Source organism: Festucalex cinctus, chromosome 12 (genome assembly GCF_051991245.1).
Source record: "Festucalex cinctus isolate MCC-2025b chromosome 12, RoL_Fcin_1.0, whole genome shotgun sequence".
NCBI classification, from domain to species: domain Eukaryota; kingdom Metazoa; phylum Chordata; class Actinopteri; order Syngnathiformes; family Syngnathidae; genus Festucalex; species Festucalex cinctus.
The window spans coordinates 16,323,090-16,341,521 of record NC_135422.1 but is presented as its reverse complement, the minus strand read 5'-3'; the positions used below and the strand labels follow the sequence as shown (position 1 = coordinate 16,341,521).

The 18,432-nt window shown below is 40.6% G+C and overlaps 1 protein-coding gene across 1 annotated transcript in view; it reads left to right on the top strand.

Moving 5' to 3' along the window:
* grin3ba (glutamate receptor, ionotropic, N-methyl-D-aspartate 3Ba) overlaps positions 1–18,432 on the top strand; it is a 124,102-nt gene that overhangs the window by 101,448 nt on the left and 4,222 nt on the right. The window contains exons 9-11 of the mRNA XM_077537799.1: positions 1,846–1,961; positions 14,221–14,372; positions 16,480–16,644. Of these exons, the coding sequence (XP_077393925.1) occupies positions 1,846–1,961; positions 14,221–14,372; positions 16,480–16,644 (433 nt within the window). The remainder of the gene's footprint in view (positions 1–1,845; positions 1,962–14,220; positions 14,373–16,479; positions 16,645–18,432) is intronic.

Genomic DNA, 18,432 nt, shown 5'->3' with positions numbered 1-18,432 from the left:
GTTGTCCTTTCCAGCACGATTGTTTTCTCCCAAACTCCACGTCTGTGCCATGTTGAGACGCTTTAAATCCACTTTGTTGCGCTGACACTTATCTGCAGCCGCCCGTTGTTCGCCGGCAAAGAGGAGCGCTCTATAATTAGAGGTCAATTAGGTTCAGGCCGATCAATAGGAGAAGAAGAAGAAGAGTCTTTGGCAGTGTGTCCAAAGTCTTATCGGCCTGCCACAGAGGCTGTCGGCTTAGCTAAATGATATATGTGTTTACACTAGGATGCACTTAATGGCGTCCGCCACTTTATATTTGCGCTTTAGTGAAGCTGTGTTTTCAGAAGCGCGGTCGGACTCGTATGATGCGTGTTTGTGTGTGTTGGCGGGGAAGGACGGCTCCATCTTCTCTAGATGCAGACAAAAATGTAGATGATGAGATTTTTATATATTTTTTTTTAACCTTAACTTTTTAAAATGTATACATAAATGCTGATTTAGAACTTTCTTTCTTTGTAAAATAATTCAGATGAGTGGTTCCCTAAAAAATTTGCTTGACCAACATTAAAACACAGAAACAAATTAGAACACATCAGAACCGTATATTTCGGTACACGTCGCTACGGAAGTTGTACCAGTCAAAAAATGTGTCATAAAGAAGAAGAAAAAAAGCAACAACAAAAAAAGCACGAGTCCAATTTTTTTTGGGCGAAATATATTTTACAAAACCTGAGACCAGCAAAATATTTTCTTCTTCCTGGCAGCAGACAGAAAATAATTAAGAAGCACTGCTTCAAAATAGTGTTAATTTCATCAACAAAAACGAAACAAAAATAATATCGTCAACACACATTTTTCACTGCACTAAAACTAAACTCGACTAAAAGCCCAATTAATAAACAATAACTGGGACTAAATCAGTATGCATTTTCGTCGACTATTGAAGACGAGACGAAAATGTCCTTCACTTCATAAAAACTGGACTAAAATCTATGGACATTTTAGTTCATGAACAAAAACGAGACAAAAATTATATGATTTTGTAAGATCTTGTCTCTGCTCATCTGTCACGTCTGTGACACTGTCATGTGATACAGCACAAACAAATGGGACAGACAGGAGGTGGATTCACAGTGAAAGGTTAAAAACAAAAAAATAAATTATATTTATAACTTAACATTAATCAAAAGGCTGTATCATTCCAACAATGTTAATGCGACTGCTAACTAATGCTGGCTAACTTACTAGCTAATAGCATGGAGCCACAGTAGCCACTGTAATTGTGTGTCAAGTTGTTTTTCATCAAAAAGAAAATTTTACATGAAATTGTTTGATCCGAAAAGGTTCACTATAATCTGCTAACAAAAAAATATATATACAGGGGTAAAATGGTTGTCCTGACTAAAACTAGACTAAAACAGTTTTTGTTGACTAAAACTAGACAAATAAATTGTTTTCTTGGATTAAAATAAAAATTAAAATGCTAGATTTACTGTGATTGGCTGGCAACCATCCAGGGTGTACCCCGCCTACTGCCCAGAGCCAGCTGAGATGGGCTCCAGCAGCCCCCGCGACCCTAAGTGGTCAAGAATAAGGAATAAGTGGTCAAGAAAATGGATGGATGCCAGATTTAATAGTTGACTAAAAATGCACTAAATACAATTAGGATGAGGTTGACGAACTGTGATTAAAAACTAACAAGCGTGACTGAAATTGGACTAAAACTGAGACTGAATTTAAAAATGGCAGACAAAATTAACACTACTTCAAAATCAAATCAAGCTGATTTTGTGTTTTGAGATGCTCCCATCTAACTCGTATGACGTGTGCATGTGTGCGCGTGTGTGCATGTTGGTGGTGAAGGACAAATCCTCCTACTCTGGATGCCTTCATCATGGACAAAGCCCTGCTGGATTTCGAGGTGTCCATCGACGCGGACTGTAAGCTGCTGACGGTGGGAAAGCCCTTCGCCATTGAAGGTCGGCTTCAACACGCTCGCAACACAAACTTTAAAATAGCCTGTGTTTATTTTTTTCTTCACTAAAATATTCAGTTTGAATAAAATATATCATGTCGACTGAAAATAAAACGGTTCAGAAAATGTTTTTTTTTTTAATTCAATCAAAATTCATGATTAAAAAAAAATTGCATTGCTTTTTTTTTTTTTTTAATTTCCCTAAATTCTTTAAAAATATATTTCTTCCATTGTCTGAGCTGTGCACGTATGGACGATGACGTTAATTGAGTAGCTAATTCGCCTAGCTCAAGTCACCGATTAAATCATTAAGAAACCTCATCTAACGCCTTAGAGATGAACTAGCTTGGCGCTAGCTAGAATAAGGTAGTCACAATACATTTCAATGTGACCAAAAGTGAAAACGCATCCTTTGTTCTGCCATTGGTCAGGATACAGCACAAGATCTTGTACGTTCAAGTCAATTATTTTCAACTATACGTTTTGGATACTTTGTACTTTTTTTCAGAATAAAATCTTCTCCACATTTTTCGATTAACACTTGGGCCCACTCTTTTACCGCCAAAAATATTTAATAACGATTACTAAAATCACGATGTATGCTGGCATAAATGTTAATTGACGTCAACTGTGTTTTTTTTTTTGTTTTTTTTTTAATCAATGGGAAGTACAATGTCTAAGTGCAGCGCTGCTTGGTCAATGGGTTGTGGAATCAAAAACACCCACTAACTATGGCCAGCAGATGGCAGCATTGTATCTTTTCAATGGGCTCAAGGTGTATGAAATTACAAACATGACGAATCGGATGAAATGGAACGTTTTCAAGGATGACGTGAATGATCAAAGCCTTTGTCACATTAAATCAAATTCACAGAGCGTCACTAAACAAAAATATTAGTGTCAGAGTCACTGTTGTGGAGAAAATGTATCTTTTCACACAAAAGCTTGTTTTCTCCTTTTCAATTTCCGCTCAATGTCACTCAAATTACCTATTTTCAAATGGTGATTACTCAAGAACGGAATTAGGTAGAGACATACTTTTTTACTAATGAAAGAATGGAACGTGATCTTTCATGTGGTACCCACCATGTTTATATGCTCCAAACTGGCTGGCACTGTCGGTTTTTTTTGGTAATGTGTGGCAGTAAAAGAGTTAAGGAGGGTTTTTTTTTTAAGATAGTGCTTGGTGTAAAAAATTAAATAATAATAATAATAATACCGTATTTTCCGCACTATAAGGCGCACCTTCAATGAATGACATATTTTAAAACTTTTTCCATATATAAGGCGCTACAGTAGAGGCTGGGGTTACGTTATGCATCCATTAGATGGTGCTGCGCTAAAGGGAATGTCAACAAAACAGTCAGATAGATCAGTCAAACTTTATTAATAGATTACAAACCAGATTTCTGACAACTCCAAAATGAATAAACAGCTGTTTTATTATTTTCTCTGACGTAAAGTATCAGTATTAGCTAGCGATCCAAGATGGCGGGATCTTCTGCACATACGCGTCACCGATTGTGCAGGGTCACCGATAGCGTCTTGACAGTGGACCTGTTGCGGCTCAATATTGGTCCATGTATAAGGCGCACTGGATTATAAGGCGCATGGTCAGCTTTTGAAAATATTGAAGGCTTTTAGGTGCGCCTTATAGTGCGCAAAATACGGTAATAATGCAACTACTGTGCTAGGAGATGAACCTTCAACAGAATGGGAAAAAAAAACGGGATCGGGCATATTTCAAAGGTGAGGGCGGGCAAAGACGTATTATCCTATCCAATCAGTATATGCGACCATATGGAATTATGCCAGATGATTTATCTCTGACTGGATAACATAACACCCCCCCACTACGATGTGGGTCACACACGCTAAGTAATGTACCTGTACGGTAGCATGAGCTGCACATTATTCATCAACACACGTTGTGTTCGAAGACCACAGGGTGTCTCTGTCATGCAACACACACTGTGACGCATGCACACACACTCACCATGAGAAAGAGAGAGAGAGAGAGATGTTAGAAGGGATCAAATAGTATGTTATCTCCGAGAGTGGCAGCAGTGATTCACCGCATGAACTTGCACTGCGGGCTAAACGTACGCAGGCGTGATCTATTATTCATCGGCAAAGTCCAGAATATTCTCACAAACGCACACGAGTCACAATTTCACAAACATCCAGCGTCTGTGCGCCCCCTTTTTTTTTAGGGGTCATCCACCACCATAGGTTGACGTCATTCAGGTGGAAAATGGGGAAAATGTTACTTTGGGAAGTAAAGAAAGTAGTAGCGTTTGTCTCATTATATTTGGGGTTCAGATGTCGTTGACATTTTCTTTATTACCATAAATAATTCAACCATCTAGTTATCTTTTTGTGTTGCGCTTTTACTTGGTACGCAAAATTCTGGAGATTGGGAGAAAAATAGTGACTTTTTGGTGAGGCTGGGAAATTCTGTTAGGTTTTGGCTTTTTTTTTGTAGTAATTTTGTGAATTTGAAGGGCTTGATTTTTAGCATAATTTTTCAAAAAGTGGCCATTTAAATGTGGATTATTTATATTTTTTTAATTTATTTAAAAATATAGAAATATTTTAAAAACATTTTGGGGGAAAATGATTTTACTTTTTCATTTTTTTATTTTTAGCGTAATTTTTCAAAAAGTGGCCATTTAAATGTGGATTTTTTTTTTTTTTAATAATGAAATATTTTTTAAAAAATTTTGGGGGAAAATGATTTAACTTTTAAATTTTTTTATTTTTAGCATAATTTTTCAAAAACTGTGCATTTAAATGTGGATTTTTATTTTTAATTTAAAAATAGAGAAACATTTTGTTAAATATTTTGATGGAAAAATTATTTTACTTTTTTTTTTATCAAATGTATATTCCTTTTAAAGTCCTTATTAGTGAATGTTAATTTGATGCTACAGAGAAGAGCTGTCGGCAACACTGCCAAATTTGAATGATAAAAATTAAAATTAAAATAACCACGCCTTCTTAAAATAATCACCAGTCATTTTTTTTTCAGATATTTCAGGACACAAAAAATTTAGCTATTTACATCCTGTGGAGATGAATATGGCAAAAATAAAAAAAATAAAAATAAAAATAAAAAATAAAAAAATCATTTTTGCAAAAAAAAAAAAAAAAAGATTTAGGCAATTATTTTAAGAGAGTGACGATATATCAAATGAGGCTTCAGAATGGTGGAGGGGGAAATCAAGTCGTACTCACTGCTCTCAACCACTGTGGGTGTGTCCATTGAATGTGCAGAAACCACGCCCCGCTTAATTACAACCTGGAAAAATATTAGAATTCGTCATACACATAACCACACATATGAGCCATTGAAATATATCCTAAACCGGAATTTTCCATGTTTACTTCCTGGTTGGCTGCTACATAAGCACTTCCAAATATGGGCATGCTGGCAACAAGCTGCCGTTGCCTTTGACACTGAATAAGTGCAGTGTGAAAAGGCCTTTAAGGTTAAGGTGAGTGAGTGCAGCATCCTCATATGATGAAATAGACAAGACCTCGACTCTCAGCGCAACTTAAGAGCCGTCCAGCTTTCCAGGCGAGCGCCACTCACTGGACGTCGGCTTGATTAACCGCTTAAAAAAGGCAGACGAGGACGGGACGGGACGGGACGGGAGGAAACGAACGAGGATTACACAGTAAACAGGAGCGAGAGGACAATAAAGCGTGAGCATGGAGATACGGGGGCCGCCTTTCATTTGAGTGATAAAAGAGGCGGCCAACGGAGTCGCCTAATCAAGACAAACCTTCACCTCTGAGCATGAGAAGCGAAAGCACAGAAGGTGAGGACGCGGCCAGAATTAATGCAATGATTTGTGCCGCGGAAAGACGGCGGACCATCGCTCCTCGAGTCCCCCCCGCAGAAACGGTGCGAGGGGGGGAGACCACGCCGACAAGAGGCCCATTAATTATATTGCAACAAGCAGACGATCGTCTGCCTTTTTGTTGTTTTTTTTTTTTTTGGTTTTTTTGGGACCTTTTCCGACAGATGCCGCTGTTGATCAGGCCGCTCACGTCTCGTCTGCTGATGACTTTTAATGGGAAAAGTTGAATAAAACACAATTTAGCCTCCTCGGTAACTACTTTGGAAACTTTGGTGAACGGACGAAAATGATACATCGCAATAATTATCCATCTATGGCCTGGGGGCCATTTGCGGCCCGCCATTCATTTGTCAACGGCCCGCGGCATGTGCTAAATATTTGGGCACCAATGATTTAGGCAACGACAGTGGTACCTCTACTTATGAACATCTCTTCATACGAAATTTTCAAGTTACGACACACCTTAACAGGAAATGATTGCTTCTTGTTACGAAAGAAATTTCAAAATATGAAAGGAAAAAATACAAATGCTAATACAAATGCTATTACCTAGCATCTTTCTGGCATCCCATTGTCTAAGAGGAACCTCTACCATATATATCTATGAGCGTAGATAATAGATAGATAATAGATTGGTGTCTGTGCAGCGTCCTCCTCATTCATCCCTCGGGCCATAACGTGTTCCGATAAATGAATTAACTAATGGCTGACAAATTTGTGCAAAAATTCAAACACTTGTTGATTGATGAAGGCACAGTAAGTTTTTAATTGCGACAAGATGGGCCTTTTTTGGAAAAAGATGCCTCACCGTACCTGAAGTTTCCATCAAGTTTCGGAATTTCTTGAAAAGAATCACCCAGAAAAAGTGTTCACCAGTCGGGCGATCGCTCACTCAGATGATGTTTGCCTTGGACATTAGAAGGATTGTTTAAAAAAAAATAAAAAAATAAAACATCCTTGGATCAGTTCTTTACAAAACACCAGGCAAAAAACACTTCTGAGAGAGAACATGAACCAAAGAGGGCAAAAAACGATGAGGACAGCAGTTAAAATGTAAATGACCATCATTTTTATTCTTTACTCTAGTCTTTGTTTTTTACATTATGCACAACTCTCATTCATTGTGCAATAATCTAATTGTAACATGTATTTGTTACATGTTTTGATTTCTGTCTGAATTTTGGGAGGCTTGGAACGGATTAGGGCATTTACATGGAAAATGCGTCTCTACTGTACTTACAAAATTTTCTACTTAAGACCTTTCTTCCAGAACCAATTAATTTTGTAAGTAGAGGTACCACTTTATACTGTTATGCTAATGGCATGGTAGTTATTTTTGTTTATATTATGAAAGGAAATTCTACCCTGCAAAGGTTGCCTGTGCTCAAAATGTTTACAAATCCCTACTTTTAGTAGATCCAGGCGCTGCCAAAACACCTGCAAGCCGTAACGTCGATCGGGCCATTTGACTTTGTTTGTTGCGTCCGCCACAGTGTAAATAAATGAAATATGAACGTTTGAGATGTTATTGTCACACTTGTTTGTGCCGCGAGGGAGTCATCCATCAGACAAGGGTGCCTGTCTGAAGATTTCGCCCGGCGCATCTGAAGTTCTACTCGCTTGACTTTCATGCGAGCGTCAAGAAAAATTGGATCCATTCATTCTTTTTCGATAGCGCTTATCCTCATTAGGGTTGCAGGTGAGGTGGCGCGAATCCCCGATGACTTTGGGCGAGAGGCACCCCTGGGCAGGGTGCCAGACAATCGCAAGGGACAGAAGGACAAACAAACGTTCACTCACATTTATTTGGGGAAAAAAAAATGTGATCAGTGTCGCTTTTTGAAATGAATGAATGCCATTTTCATTCATTTTCAATGGACTCCCAATATGCCAATACCCCAACGTGGATAAGGCCTTTTTTTTTTTTTTTCTTTTTTTTTTTTTTTCTTTTTTTTACATCTTTTATAAAACATAAAAATGAACACGTTAAAAGATAAAACACAGGGCTGGACTGACCATCTGGCATTCAGGGCAGATGCCTGGTGGGCCGGTTTATTTTTGGGCTGATTCAGTCCTTTTTCATTATTTTCCTACAATTTACCACAAGAGACTGGCCCGCAATTTAGAAGGACCAATCCAATAATCCATTTTGGATATAGATCGCAAACTGAATCATCATCAATAAACATCAGTGTCCTAACTATGTTAGGCAAGAGCCGGTGGACCTAAGTCAAAATGCCAGGGCTGATTTTTGTGGCAGCCTGGTGAAACATCCATCCATCCATCCATTTTCTTGACCGCTTATTCCTCACAAGGGTCGCGGGGGCTGCTGGCGCCTATCTCAGCTGGCTCTGGGCAGTAGGCAGGGGACACCCTGGACTGGTTGCCAACCAATCGCAGGCCTGGTGAAACATATCACGATAAATCGTGTAAATGATCACATTAGCACGTGAAAAGTATCATATTAAAATGTGAAACTTACCACCTTAAAACATGAAAATTGATCGTGAAATGCATCACGTTAAAATTCAAAACATTATCACATGAAAATTAACACATAAAAATGTGAAACATAACATTAAAAGGTGAAAATGATCACATTAGCCCATTAAAAAACAAAAAAAAATTTATCAGTCCAAAACGTGCACATAACATTAGCGCGTGAAAATGTTCACGTTAAAATGCAGAAATTATCACTTTCAAAGACAGTACTTAATGCATTAATATGTGAATTTGTTTTATGTTAAACCGAGATCTGGTAACTTTCACGTTTTGAAGCATTTTTATGCTTTATAAAACATTTATGTCTGAATTTTTGGAGGCTTGGAACGGATTAGGGCATTTACATGGAAAATGTGTCTCTATTTACAAAATTTTCTACTAAAGAACTTTCTTCCAGAACCAATTAATTTTGTAAGTAGAGATACCACTGTACAAGCTATGTAGAGGGTAATGCTCTTCTATAAATGCTGTTAAAAATGTTTAAAAATATTTAATATTTAAAAACAAGTCACGAATTAACTGGAAGAAATTGCTTCGCTTTGTTTTGCCGACTGCGGAAGTCAAAATTATTACGTAATGTAAACCATATCACATTCAACGTTTATCTTGATATTGAACTTTACCTTTCTGGTGTGGCAACAGAAAGCCACCATAGAATTACATCTATGGACAATGTAGAATCTTTATAGTTCATAGATTATAAATGGTCCAAAGAGGTTCATGTGAGTTTGAAAGGTTATTTGTCAAGGTCAGCTGGGATAAGCTCTAGCTCACCTGCAACCCTAACTCATTTTAGATGGGTTTTTTTTTTTTAATTGGATGCGTAAGAACGAATAGACCGCTATGCTCTGCATTCCCTAAACAATTATGAGATAATGTAAGAAGATATGAAGAAGTATGGCGGAAATGTTGTTCTGCATGTTGGTCTCAATACATCATCGCCACGCCCCGTTCGGAGATAAAAAAGAAAAAAGTCAAATGGATGGCGCTGTCGGTCGTCTGCGCCATCCATTTAAGTGCTTCCTGATGCCTTCGCTGTCGTCGATAAGCTGTCGGCGACGTGAGGAGAAGCACAACGTCGGTCCCGGTGGGCGTGCTTGTTTACGTACAGCCGTCTTTGCCAGACGTCGTCAGACACTTCATTAGGGACAACTGCAACATCTAATGAGATGCGTAACACTGAGCTGCATCAAACAATCTGCCTTGACAGGAATAATTACGCTCACTTTTGATTGACACTTTGTTGGACACGGCACCATATTTGCCATCTTGTGCGGCTACTTATTGTTAAGCGTCTTAGAGCAGTGGTGCTCAACTGGTGGGTCAGGACACAGTATTGCATCACGGAATAATTTTCGCGGACATCTTGTAAAAATTTGCATCTATATTCTGATTTTGGTACAGTAGAGTGGCATAGCTAGCAAATTTCCACATGGAATATATTGGGAAAGGGACATGAAATTTCTTCTTGTGCGCTAGTGACTAGCGTTCTCTGATTGGCGGCTTTGAGGGTACATCCAATTAATTTTCAACGGCATTTACAAATATAGGCTATATTTAATCACCCCCCAAAAAAATTGCACTCAACTTCTGTTAAACTGGGCCACAACATTTGAGAACCGCTCTCTTCGAGCAGTGGTTCTCAACCGCGGTCCTCGAGTACCCCTATCCGGCCTGTTTTCCATGTCTTCCACATCCAACACAGGTGTTTCAAATGATCAGCTAATCAGCAAGCTGCATGAAGCCTGATAACGATCCTCAGCTGTGTTGGATGAGGGAGACATGGAAAACAGGCTGGATAGGGGTACTCGAAGACCGGGGTTGAGAATCAGTGTCTTAGACTATAAAAGTTTTACATAAAACCGTTATTATTTGTACAGTGGACCACCGCAACATTATTTTTTTATTTACAATATATATTTTGGTAAGTCTCCCGACCTCCTCCCATTTCCATACCGCTCCTTAGAGCTACCCCCAAGAACCTGGTTTTCTCCACAGCCTATCCTTCCTTCTCAGTCAAAGCCAGTTCATTTTTTTTTTTTTTTTGCGTCCTCTGCCAAATCCTTGCATGCCATCTTCAACTTCGGCCTAGCCATTCCCAGGTTCCTCAAGAGGTGCTGGACGGAAGCGCCATTGAACCCTCTTCAGCTGACCTCGAGGACCAATGATAGCTGACCATCCCATCCGTCAGTGTTTTTGTCCCTTTCCATTCATGAGCTGCCACCATCCCTCCATTCCAAGGAACATCTGGCTCTGTCATGATCACTTCATAGGCAGATAGGAACCACCGAATGATGTCTGGTCTCAGAAAGGTTGTTGCTATCTCTGCCAGGAACTCGAGCTGCAGATCAAGTTTGCTCTTAGATTCCAGTGGCATCCAAATTTTAGCAGTGATCTTCTCTCACCTATTAGGCAACGTTCTGACCCCCTGCTCCTTTTCCAACAAAATGGATCCGATCCAACAGGAGGATGGTCTTTGACTGCCTCAAGGCTGTGAGCCTCTCGGACTCCTGCAAACATCCGCAGGACTTGGTTGTGAGACCGCTTGTACCAAACATGAGCCGAAGCTTGTCTTAGTGAGTTTTTCAGTTTTAAAATGTCTCTACACACGTCATGTGAGAAAAATTGGATATACAGAAACACTGAATACAAATTATGACTTCAAAGACGCAAGTGTTAGATTTTAGAATATCCTGTTATGGAGAATTGCCCGATGTCAGACCGAGGTGTTTCTAATAATTTGACACAGAGTCAAATTAATAATCCCAACAGTAAACATCTCATTAACAGTTGCAATCAAAGCTGAGCACTATTATTTGATCATGCAAGTGTAACCTAATGTTCTTTCCCGTTAGTGAGCCCGCCGAGAAGTCTTATAGATTGAAAACTGAAGTGCGCGTGTAGCCGAAGGGGAGATTTGTGTGGCTTTTATAGTCCATAAGGAATGATAAGTGTCGGTCTGCTTGTGTTCCATCATTTGTTCAATAAATGGGCACGCTGACGACGGTTACGGCGACGTCTGTCTGCTGTGACGACGCGGGAGGAGGAGACGGAAAGAGACAAAGCGAGCGGCGATAAGACAGCAAGGAGACAAAAAAGGAAAGGAATGATGGAGATAAACAGCAGACTGCAACGGGGACGATTCAAGCAGTAATTGCGGCAGAGGACACTGCACACTGTTGCTTTAAGAGGGCATTACAACAAGCTGCCAGAAAGTGTTCCGATCCAGCAGACATGAGGAACTGAACATCTGCTAATTATTTAATATTTTAACTCTTGTAGCTCACACATGTTGACGTCCATGCCAGATGTCTACCTGTATAGCCATTCATCATTGAACCATCAGTGAAAGGTCATCCTGCACTTGTTTGTGTCTCCCACTGTGCCGTCTCTTTTCTTCACATAAGAACTAGTTGTGTACTACTCCAAAAGACCACTTAGTCCCAACCAAGTCAGTGAAAATACTTTGAGGGGTTGAGACTCAGTCAAAATGAAGACTTTTAAAGAACTGAGACCAAGAGATGACCAAGACTTTAAGCAGTAGAGACCAAGCCTGGACCAAGTCTTTAAGAAACTTAAATCATTAACAATCAGGCAAACATGGCAAACAGAATTTGCTTCTCCTACTGGTCGCTGAATCAGTGGAGGCTGGTGTTTGTGGATCTTACTCTGCTTCATCTATCCTTCCTTCCTTCCTTCCTTCCTTCATTCTCTTCTCTGGTCTCTTGAGGTCTCCCTAATCTGTTCGGAGTTTAGATGCTTTTGAGGTTGGTGAAAGATTCTGCTTTTGTAACTCTGTGGGTAGTCGGTGGTGTCTGGTTGATGCTGGATCTCACTTTGTTTTATCTCTCTTTCCTTTGATCCTTCCTCTGGTCCACTGACAACGACTCTAGCGGGATTCTGAAGAATGCGGTTAAGGTGAAGGGTCTGGGATTTATAACGGGTTTCAGGTGAATTAAAGGGCACAAACTCGCATCCACGCACACATGCACACACCAAAAAAATGAGAGAGCGTTGATGATATGTTGACTCAGGAAGGCTGCCAAATGAATAATACTGAGCTCTCAAAAAAAAAACTGACATTTATGGTGTCAATATCATGTCAATACCAACACTTTAAAGAAAGGAGATAAAATCAAGACTAAAGCTTAAAAGAAACAAGACCAAGGAATGATAGCGTCACTACCACGACTTTAACAGCCTAACAAGTTATGAATTGGACTGGAGCCATAACCAGGACTTTGAGGGAATGAGAGAGTCAGCAAAAAGGCTTTAAGGAACCAAGATTTTGGTGGGTAAGACCAAGTCAGGCTTTAGAACATGACGGGTCAAGACAGCAACAGAGAGAGGTTGATACCAAGGGGAAAGTCCATTTCAGGTTAGAAAGAGCCGAAACTATGACCAAGCATATTAGGGTCAAGTCTAAAACCCGATTAGATTTCATATGATGCTTTTTTTTTTTTTAACAGAATGTCTTCAGAGAACAACTATTATGGTGGAAAAACATGAAATTGGTGGCATTGCTTGACACTTGAATATTGCAGCGTCTTGTATTCACCCAGCATGCTGACAGAAAAGGCCACCATGTTACACTGTGACCTACTGTGGCTGTGTGTGTGTGCTCACTCACTACACTTGGCTGCAAAGTGCTTGATTTGGATTCTAGTTGACGCCTCGCGAGCCAATAAATCTTATTTCAGAGAGCATCTGCCCTTTAGCTAATTGAGGCCGACCGACTGACTGGTTTTGTTACACAGGAACTAACACAGAAGGCCTCAGCTGCTTTCGACATGACTACCTCGCTGTCACTCGCTGCGAGGAAAGGGCCAAAGTGCATCTCTGGCCACACATGCACAATCGACCTCCACCAAAGCGTAACAATTCTCTTGTACTGTATAGCGCATAAGTCTTAGGTCACCGTTACATTATTTGGCTTTAGCAACGCTATAAGGAGCATACATAGGCCTAACTAGAACTCAGTTGAGCAAAGTCCTTCACCAAGGTCAAACTGTTGAAAGCAGTGGAACACTTTGTGGCATGGCAAGACCAAGTCTAGACGAAGACCTAAGGGAGTCAAGACCAAAATCTCCCAGACCAGGGCAAGATCAAGACTTTGAGTTCTTGAGCCAGACTCAAGATGAAGAATTGATGAGGCGAGACCAAGACTTTAAGGGGGTGAAACTGAGTCAAGAGAAAGCCTGAGAGGGGGTTAGACTTGGTAAAGATTGAGACTTTAAGGAGCTGATACAAAGTCAAACTCAAGACTTTGGATAGAAAAAGAAGACCAAGGCATTTAGGGTTTGAGACAGACTCTAAACAGACATTTATTAGTTGGGTTGATACTGAGTGAAGTCCAATTTGAGAGATTTAGACCAACTCGAGACTAAGACCAAAGCAAGTTGATACCAAGTCGAGAACAAAAGATTGGTGGGTTGAGTGAAGTGAAGAGCAACACTAAAGAGGTTGAGTTAAAACTGACTCAAGTTTAGACTTCAAGGACTAGAGACCAAGTAGAGGCCAACACTTTGAGGGTTTCAAAATAAGTCAGGACCAATGAGAAGTCAAAAACTTTGAAGGGACCGAGTGAAGATGAACAATTTAAGTAGCCCAATGCTAAGTCAAGACCAAGACTTATGGGTCTAAGACAAAGTAAAAACGAAGACTTGACCAAGACTGAGCTGAGACAAAATCTATCACATGATGCATTTGTGGTTTGGGCTGGTTGCTTGATTGTTAATTAGCAGGCCACTCCGCGTTTCATAGCAAACTATCAAGTAGATTCTCACCCAAATTCCCTCAAGCCATGCGTCAGGCCTCTAGAAAAATTTCCTGGAAAACTACACGACCTTCAACTCGGGTCACCAAGCCTGTTTGTCGTCCGTCTGTCTCTTCCAGGTTACGGCATCGGACTGCCGCAAGGCTCGCCTCTGACCCGCAACGTGTCCGAGTTTGTGAGCCGCTACAAGTCGGACGGCTTCATGGACATGCTGCACGACAAATGGTACAAGGTGGTGCCCTGCGGGAAGCGCGTCTTCGCCGTGACCGAGGTAAGTGACAGGATGACGGGGTGCTGGGGGAGGTGGCGCTGGACTTCAGCCGCCGTCTTCGTGCGCTGCGTTCAAAGGCGACACTTCTAGAAATAATACTCCCTTTGGGACGCGGTCTGCCAGCTAACTGTCACACACAATTACACAGACGTAGACACACAAACACACATGCCTGAACAACAAACACAATGATGGGGTCATACAGCTCTACTACATTTTGTTCCCTGTTCAGTCTGTTTTCGGCACACCATTTTATTTATTTATTTTTAGTGTTAATAATTTTATTTGAATAACTAATATTTTATCTTATGAATCGTAAGTATTTTAGTTTTTATTAATTTTTATTGCATTTTTTTCTGTGACAATAAGGAGCATCAATTATTTATAGACTTCCACCTCTTCCGAGTCTGGCTTAGGCCCTATTCAATGTATTTTTTATTTATTTTTTCATCATACGAGTGTATCTGTTATATCTGGTGGGGAACTAGCCATATAATCACAAAGGTTGAGAAAACCCACAGCTGCTACACCCGCCTGCTGGATCTGCTGAGGTACTGCACTTGACTTTGAAAGCTGAACCTTGAACAACAACTGCGCTCTCCTTCCTTTGGGGGCTAAGGTTGTTGTTTTCACTAATTTAGGAACAATTTGAGATTTAGTGCCACGTTGCCCTCTGGATGGAGAAAACGTTAAGCACCTGGCTGACAAAAAGCGCAGAGTCAGCGCGCGGCTAATTGCACAGGTCGCATCACGAGGCGTCGCACATTATTATTATTATTAGCTCAGTGACGGGAACCTGATGAGAGTACTTTAGAAGATGCTGCCTCCCTCCACCGACCCATAAAGATGTCACGGGAGGCAGGTGTGTTCGTGTTTGTGTGTTTTGGAACTGCTTGAGACGAAGTCGGGTATTCCGCCGATTCTGAGAACAGTTGAGAGTAAGACCAAGTTAGGTCAAGACTAAGGCTCAGGTTGAGACAGAGTCCAGACTAAGAACAAGTCGAGTCGTGACTGAAGACCAAAGCAGATCAAGACCAAGTCAAAAGACAGCTTGAGACCATTTTTTTAAGTAGTTTTCAGGAGTGTCGGCATCAAATTCAGACTAAGATCAAGATGCTTTGGGATCAAGTTGAGATTCAGATCAAGACGGGACGAGAGAAACAAGGATAGGATAACGTTGGTCTGTCTGTGGTGTGTCAAAGACTCGAAACCGAATCCAGGCTGAGATCAAGGAGGGTTGAGACTTGGTTCAAAGTTGCTCAAGCACCACAAAAAAAATAAATAATCTTAACTCAACTCAACTCAAGCAAAGGCCAAGGTCAATTGAGACCAAGTTGAGCGTAAGACGAAGTTATTTTGAGACCTAGTAAACTTTACTAAGTAAAGTCAAGAGTTTGTGAGAGAGAAGCGGGTCAAGAAGACCACATTGATATGATTTGAGGGTAAGATTACTGTAGCATATGAGAACCAGTCAAGAGATGACGCTTGTTAACTAGACTAAGCTAATAGTCTCAGACCGAAACCGTTTGACTTTGAGTCAAGGCTAAGAACTAGGCCACTTAAGACAAAGGTGTGTCGAGGCCAAATTCAGGAGGGTTGAGATCAGGTCACGCCTTGGACCACAGCCTGTCGAGACCAAGAGAAGACTAAGATCAAGGCAGGGTGAGACCAAGTCGTGTCAAAGACCAAAGCGGGTTAATATTGAGTCGAAATGAATACCAAGAACGTTCAAAACCCAGTGGTGACCAAGATGAGTCAAGACTAAGACCACAACAGGTCAAGTCATGTACCTAAGCAGGTTGAACCGAAGTCGAAAACCAAGTCGAGACTAAGACCAAAGCAAGTCAAAACCAAGGAGAGTTGAGACTTAGTCGAGACCAAAGACTGAAGCGGGTCACAACTAAGAAAAAGCATCAGGAGAGTCGGACCACGGCAAATTTCCCTCAGACGTTTTTTTCCTTTTTGAATGCGTCCCTGCTGACTGGTTCCTTTTGTTCCCCCTCAGCTGTCATTTGTGCTCATTCATGCACTTAGCTTCTACTTATGTGAATGTTCCTCTCCCTCAACCCCCTCCGCCCCTCCTCTACCCCCCCAACCTTCCCTCCAGACGCTCCAGATGGGCATCCAGCACTTCTCGGGCCTGTTTGTGCTGCTGTGCATGGGTGTGGGTGGCGCCTTGCTGACCTTGGCGGGCGAGCACACCTTCTACCACCTGGTCATCCCGCGACTCCGCCGCAGACACGCGCTGCAGTACTGGCTACACACCAGCCAGGTTTGTGCACGCACTCACGCACACACATCAAACGCACACTGTGTGAGGTGCGTCAGCCTCTGCAGTTTATTCTTTAAGGTACCATACGCCCTCTCCTGTAATAAACCTGTCAGTGCAGCTAAAATTTTCTTCGATTAAAATGAGCAACATAAGCGTAGTAATTAGCTTGACATGGTTTTAATGCATGTCTTAACATTTATAATTGGATACCAAAATCCCGACAATCTAGTAAGGTGATGCAGTCGATATTAGGTCATTATTATTATATATACCTTTTGAATATGAAGATGTTGAATTGCCTAAAGATACTACAAGATGGTGACATAGCACTGTTATTGTCTTAATGAAGCTCTACAACTCACTTCATCATAGTTCCCTAGCACCAGGGTAGAAGAAGCAATTAAGCAACACACTTATTAAACAATAAAAGCTACATTACAATATTAATAATGTAATAATACACATGTTCTCCTCCTTGTTCAATCATGATGTAGCATTGCTACTAAACTGTTGTAATAACCTTGTAATAACATTGTAATAATCTAGTATCTTAATGTGAGCCAATAAAAACATTCAGTAATTTACTGTCTATGCTCATCGGACTAGCTCGTTATGCCCCAAAAGTTGTAATAACAATGTAATTACTGTGTGACACAATTATAATTAATCTTTTCTATCATTAGATAGAAAAGTATTTAAAATAATGTGAAAACGAGGTTGCAAGTCAATTTTGGGTAAGGATTTACAGAATTCCCAGAGTGGTAGAATAAAAAATTAGCCCCTGACATCAGGCTCACCAATTGACGCGAAAGACTTGCGTATCGTATCAAAGTGCTGCATCAACACAAACTACTACATCACAGTTATAAACATTTTTTTGCTGCTCTCGTATCTGATGTAGTTATATGGTGTAGGACTTCCTAATATTGTGGTATTTTATTTTCTTCTTGAAGTCCAAGCTCTCAATGCAGCTCTTTTGGCTTTTATGGAGAAAATGATCCACGGTGATGGTGTGCAACAAAAAGTCAACAAAATGGAGGTTGTAAAAGTCACGCATGCCCTGCCATTAAATGAGAAGCCTTTGGCAGTCGGTTTGAGTTATTATTAGAAATTTAGCAGTGACAAGAACATCAAGGCTTCTTGCTTTTGACTCAACCAAACCCCCTCCCACCCCCCCCCCAAAAAAAAAAAAAAGGGCAACCCCTCAGGGCGGCCTGCAGCATCCATCCCATAATCAGCTCCCATATCAAAGCAGCACGTCTGATGTCTCGAGTGAAACGCTCCCGTTGCCGTTCCTTGCATACGCATAGTCGAGAAAAGGTTTTAAGCTGCTACGCGTTTAAGCTTGAATTATCTCGCCGGGATAATTTGATTAAAATGTAAAGCGGGCTTTATGAGCCGTCACATTTAAGGCTGCGTGAAGAGAATAATGGCTCTCCATAATTCAGGAATTCATCTCTCGAATCATCTCGGAGCTGATGAAGTGATCAGTATCCGATTGTTAAGCCACTTTTGAAATTGCTATTCCAAGTTTTGGGGGGTTCTACCCTCTGCAAAAACTCCTGCCGATACCTGCCGATAATCGCTATTGGTGAGTAGTCGAGTAAATACTTGGAATTATAGAAACATTCAAGCCCCGACTTGTTCACGATGTCATATTTGTTAGGCGTGTTAATCATGAGAAGACACGAAAAAAAAGTCTATACAAGTCAGGCCCATACAGACACAGCAAGCCATTTTGATTTGGGAAAAAGAATATTATTTGATTAATCTGTTAATTTATCTTGC